The 6,192-nt window shown below is 33.4% G+C and overlaps 1 protein-coding gene across 1 annotated transcript; it reads right to left on the bottom strand.

Moving 5' to 3' along the window:
* Positions 1–1,823: 1,823 nt before the first annotated feature.
* Positions 1,824–5,113, bottom strand: LOC107861872. Its single transcript, XM_016707252.2, has 6 exons — positions 4,767–5,113; positions 4,567–4,699; positions 3,724–3,827; positions 3,221–3,365; positions 2,970–3,110; positions 1,824–2,850 (listed from the first exon to the last, which is right to left on the bottom strand). The coding sequence occupies exons 1-6, from the start codon at positions 4,805–4,807 to the stop codon at positions 1,996–1,998; spliced, it is 1,419 nt and encodes a 472-aa protein (XP_016562738.1). The 5' UTR covers positions 4,808–5,113; the 3' UTR covers positions 1,824–1,995.
* Between the last annotated feature and the right edge of the window lie 1,079 nt (positions 5,114–6,192).

Raw genomic sequence — 6,192 nt, 5'->3', positions numbered from 1 at the left:
TGTTGGAAGTACAAATATATTACATATTTTTATTGTATAAATATAATTAATGTAAAAGTAATATTATGATTATATTTTTTATATAATTTATGAGATAAATATTCATAATATTTTTTATATAATTTTTGCACCATTTGTATAATATCAAACACACCATTTGATATAATATCAAACACCATTTGATATTATATCAAATGGTGCAAACATTATATCAGAAATATAATAATAATCTGACTTTGATATTAATTAATTATATTTATACAATAAAAAATATATGACGTATCCGTACTTCCAACATAATGATTTTTATTCCATAAATATTTATTCATAAAAAATTATGGTTACCCCGTTATATTAGGATTAAAAGTATACAATAATGGAATAATACTAGATGATTAATATACATGAAAATAAAATGAAATATACATGAGCAAATAATGGAATACTTAGTTTATTTAAAAATATATGAATTTCGAATATAAGAGAGAAAAATATTTGAAAGCAAGGATTATCTTTTCTACTTAATTTGAAGATTGAAAATACATCTCTTAAATTAAGGTAAATTGATAATTTGTTATTGCATTAAATTAAAAATTATAATTTTTATATATTTTTTTTAAAATGGCTATATATGAAGAAAAAAACTTTTATTTTTTAATTTCGAAAAAGTATTATTATTTATGTAATTAAGTTTTAGGGAAAAAACATCGTTTCTACCCCAAACTATACCCAAAAAGTCAAAGTCACACCTAAACTATACTAGTGACCTACTACACACCTAAACTATAAAAAAGTGAAACTATTTACACCCTGTCAGGCTACCACCACTTGCATGTGGTGTAGTGTTTTACACGCGCTGCCACATCAGCACCACGTCAGTAAAAAGTATCACTTTTTACAGTTAAGATGTGTAATAGGTCACTTATACAGTTTAGATGTGGATTCGACTTTTCGACTATAGTTTGGGATGGAAACGATGCCTTTTTCCTTAATGTTTTTAGTCGTTTACTTTTGCTATTTAATAGGTTGGACGCGCCTAAAATAAGTGTAACACACGCGCCTTAGAATGGGGTCCTAGGGAGGTAATAATATCATTTTTATATAGTTAGGGTGTGTAATAGGTCACTTATATAATTTAGATGTGGCTTAAATTTTTATTGTATAGTATGGGGTGGAAATGATGCATTTTTACTTTTAAGTTTTATGAATGACTTTTTCATATAATTTGTCTAAGTAAAAGAGCAAAACAGGCTCTATAAGACATTTTAGATCCAATAAATAGGTGAGAAGGGCATTTTAGGTACAACAAGTAGATAGAAAGGGTATTTTATGCCCAATAGGATGACGGAAGACATTTTTACATTATTTTATATAGTTGAAGGACATTTTAGGCTCTTTTCCGTAATTTTAATTTTATTTTGCCGTTCGATGATTTCACTCCTGCTTATTTTAATTTACCTAATTGTAAACGTAACCCCCCTTTCAATTTTGAAGAGATCTCCAAATTTCATTTATATTTATATTAGAACAAAGAGATTTTGAACGGTTCAAGGCAACTCTAGCCACAATAAAAGCAATTCTACTTTAAATCTATGGAATGACAAATTAGACATATATAAGAGTCTTGTACATATGAGGTGCGTTGAGGAAAATTGGTTGTTGCCATATGCTTGATTCCTTCTATGTGTATTTTTTCTTTGCTGCAAATGTTCTTACTACAGCTTTTTTATTCTATAGTTGGTTCTTACTGGATATAGCCTTGCTGCTGCCTTGTGCTTCAATTGTGGGATACTTGAATTAATGGGGCGTAAATAATCTAAGAATGCTATAAAAGGACAGTATACATAAAACTTTATTTAGCTAGTTTATTTACAATAGCATGAGATGGGCTATTTTAATACTGCTTACAGACAACAAGCCGAACATGTAAACGAAGACCACAAATGAACTACGAGATGTAATATAAAGGGAATATGAGTTCATCTAATTAATTATCTATTGTCTTGATTGTTCTCTGAGAGACGCTAGTCGAGCCACAAAGTCATCGTAGTCTGGTAGCTTAGGATGGACATGTTTATTTGGGCCCAACATATCAGGTTGAAATGAATTTGCGCGAACATGCCCTCTGTTTAGCCCCCTTGGACTTGTTTGTTCCCGATCTGCTGGAAGGGATAGCGCCCTGTTCCCCATACTTCTACGCCTTGACACTTGACTGGAACTGTCAACTGCAGCTTCTTTAGGTGTGTTAACCGAGCTTTGGAAATTTTTCCTGCTTAAGTACATCAATATCCTGTCCATCAGTTTTTCCTCTTCATCTGGAGGTTCCTTATCATCACTGATTGTGATTTTTGTGGCACGCCTAGTTCTGGCTGACATTGGTTTGTTCTTGGCTTTTTCTTCTTCCGTGGAACTACTAGTAGGAGAGGCGGTATCTGAAGTGTTTCTTGTTAAGCTCGCTCTTGATTTGACATAAGGAGGGAGACTTGACCTATAACCGAATGGCTTCTTGTCATCAGATTCTCCTTCAGGAACTATCTCAATTTCTGGTTTATTTTTTTGCCTTTCGATGTCTGTGCTATCTTCACTATCTTTGACTGGAGGAGAATCGTGAGATTTTCTGCTAACGCTATCTCTTCTCCTTCTGTAACTTCTCTCCGTACCTTTCATTGGTGAACCATGTTCATCATCAGGGACTACCTTTCTGCCACAGTATGAATTACACTCCAATTTATCCGTGGTAGGTTGCCTCGCGTTCTCACGATTAAACTTAGCAACTTCAGAATCTTTCCTCCAAGGTGATTCTTCCATCTTACCGCGCAGATTGTGCTTCTGATCATTCCGACTCCAGTCCTGCAAAAGAATCAGACAACTTATTCTTTATAAACCAAACTTTCTTTGGCAATTCAAATTTCAAGTTGGCTTAGATGCAAAAAAAAAGAGAGTATTATGAGGTTCTAGTGAAGACTTACTTGTTCTGGCATTAGTGGATTGAATAGCTTCTGCTCCAGAGCCTTTGAATTCCATTCTATACCAGATTCTGATGTTATATCTTTCATCAACTGAAGCTTCATCTCCTTTGTCGGTGGCTCTGACTTTAAGTGCTGGAGAAACTGTCAAGAAGATCACGCGTTTATTTTCCAGATCAAGATAGAAAAAGTGAAGTTCCTTTTGTAAATTTTATAGACAAATGTTATCTGATGGGGAGAACATGAGTGACTACCTCTTTACTGACGTAACATTCCAGGAAATTTCCATATCTCTCAGTAAATAAACTTCTTATTTCGCGTAATTCTGGCACATCCGCAAATCTTGCTGCTGCAAAGATCAAAGATGCCACGGCTTCTCTGCACTCCTCAGGGCATTCCCTATAAGCCAAAATTACCCAGAAATTGAGGAATATTCATTTGCATTGTATTCAGCTCAGACTATACAATCATAACATCTTTAAATAATAGTAGAATGCTATATTGCTCAGATCATCCAAAAATGCATGAAATTTTGGGGATCTGACACGCACCAAACTGTATCCAATGAACCTAACTAAGCATATTTGACAAGCCAACTAACGAAAACACACATATCGACTAAACAAACTGCCCAGATGATGAACAGCAACCAACGTGAATTTGAGTACACAAAATCTTCTAACAATTTATATCTCGCAAGGACATGACACCACCACATGCAGAAAAAAGCACGAAATAATTATTTGAAAAAACATACCTCTGTTTATACATCACAGAGAGATTATTTGTGATGTGGTCGCAATACTGCTCCAACAAATCATAGCAATTAGAGAGATTCAGCTCAACCAGAAAGCCTTCAGCCTGTTGAAAACAATCGAGATTACTCACAGAGAGATTAATTCAGCAATTACTGGCCGCTTCAATTTCTAGACTCGCCTTTACATGAAATAAATTTGAATAAATTTAGCTCTGCTAACTTCGAGTTAACAGAATTATTCTATGCAACTAATTTTCCTTCCAAACTCCATATTAGCAATCACATAAAGCCCCGGAGAAGGTCCTGATTTCAATTTATACATCCCAAGTGACTCCAAGCATTAACGTTTGAAATCAAGTTAAACACAAAAATGCAGTAATTTCTGGACACTGAGGGTATTACACCGGAAACAATCTCTCTAACTTATAAAGATAGGGGTAAGGTTATCGTACATCCAACCCTCTCCGCACCCCACTCATCTTCAAAATATTTGATGACCTTGGTGTCCCACAAACTTACTCACCCCTCAACTAATATTTCACAGAATACCCGTCAACTCCCACCAGCATCAGGTATCACCTAGTGTTTTTTTGTCTATGGTGAAATTTGAACGTGAGAGCTCATGATACTCAACCACGGGGATGCCAAATTTTAAATACCTAGAAAAAATCCATTTACATGGAAAGAAAATGAAAGAGAAAATGGTATGTCACTAGTGCAGCATTTCTGGATCCTTGCTCATATAACATATCCATGAAAAAATCACAAAAGGCATATTTGGGAAAATTTCTTATAACAAGATACTTCATATTTCAAGATTCCCAGAAACTAAAGAAAATTTACCCTGCTATAGGCGTTTACATCCAATCCAGTTTTAAGAAGGTCCCCTATATCATTCTTCAAATACTTCAACATTGCATTCCTCTTCCTTTTCACCATCTCGATTCGTATCTTCGTGTGCCGTATTGTCGACTTGCTATACCCAAAACAAAATTAACAGCAAAAAAAAAAAATAAAAAAAAATGCATAATTATTGTTACTACCTTTTGGCGTAAAATTTGCTTTTCAGCCATGCATCTAACATGTTGAATTTCTTCGAATACCAAAAATGAAAGGGATTACCAATTTATACAAGATGGAAAAAATGCAACAAAATTCACGATAAGAATAGAATAACAAACTTGGAAGTTTGAGGTGAAAAGGTAAAGAAAAGAAGCTGCTGCTTTGTTTTGATAAAGGGGAAAAAGAAACCTTTATGGATGTAGACTTGGATGTTGAGTCTATTAGAAAATTCCTACTTATCAAGAATCTAAATGGACATGGATAGTAAAAAGAATAAAATTTAAATATGAAGATTAATGGTGTTAAATAGATATATACACATACAAGAGAACTATATTTATGGGAGAGAAATAAGAATAAGAGTTTGTATAGTACATAGCAGCTGTGTGTGCGCTGATGGAGAATCTTTTGGTGCCACGTTGGATTTTCCTTTTTTTTTTTACTGTCAGTAATAAGCGGGTCTGATAACGGTAAAAATGGGAAGTGGGGAAAATGTTGAGGGCATAACATGCGCTAATCGAATACGAAGATAGTGGGTCGTGAAATAATGGGAGTAAAAATCGGGACAGACAGAAGGATCCAGCTAAAAAAAAATAAAAAAATTAGTTTTTAACGTCCAATCATGAATAATTATTGGTATTATCACTATATTAAATTACTTAAGCATAGTAAATTTACACGGATTTAGTGTAATCACCTAATGCATAAGAGTATTTACGGTTTTCTTATTGAAATAATAGTTTTGCTTATGCTTGTGAAGTTGCTAGTCAAAATTACGTTAAATTTCTTGCTAGTCAAAATAATAGACGACGTTAAATTTCTCGTAGAAAGATACATGAATCAGGGCAAAGCTACAACTCATCCTATATGCTATAAGTCAAATATTAAATTTTAAATATTTTTAACAAAAGTTTTGCTTAACTATAATTATCACGTAGACCATAGATGGCTATTGAGGAATGAGGAGGAAGGAATTAGAGATGAAGGTTTTATTTTTAAAGTTTATAAGTGGTAAAAGGATTTGTCGATTGATTAGGAGTATTTTATTAGTGGTAAAAAAGGAAATTGTCGATTATTTAGGAGAAAATAGAGATGTTTCTTGTTTTAAGGTGTATAATTGTGGAATATAATGGTCTTCGTTGTCCCCACTGTTTACTAGCTTAAGTCCTAAGCTTTAGGACAAATATACTAAACCTAAAATGGCAATTTTGTCCTCCCAAAAACACCTAATGTTGAACTGTTTTGAATGTTCAACAAGTATTCATCAGCTCAGTTAAAATAGCTCAGAACCAATCATGGTTTTATTATACAAGTAGGGAACACATTGTTGGATAGTTGCAATTGTTCTTGCTATGATTTTTGTGAAGTATTTAGTTGTTTAATTGTTGAGGAGTTTAATATTTATTT

Source organism: Capsicum annuum, chromosome 3 (assembly GCF_002878395.1).
Source record: "Capsicum annuum cultivar UCD-10X-F1 chromosome 3, UCD10Xv1.1, whole genome shotgun sequence".
NCBI lineage: Eukaryota > Viridiplantae > Streptophyta > Magnoliopsida > Solanales > Solanaceae > Capsicum > Capsicum annuum.
The sequence above is the reverse complement of the archived record's forward strand: the minus strand, read 5'-3'. Positions and strand labels throughout refer to the sequence as shown.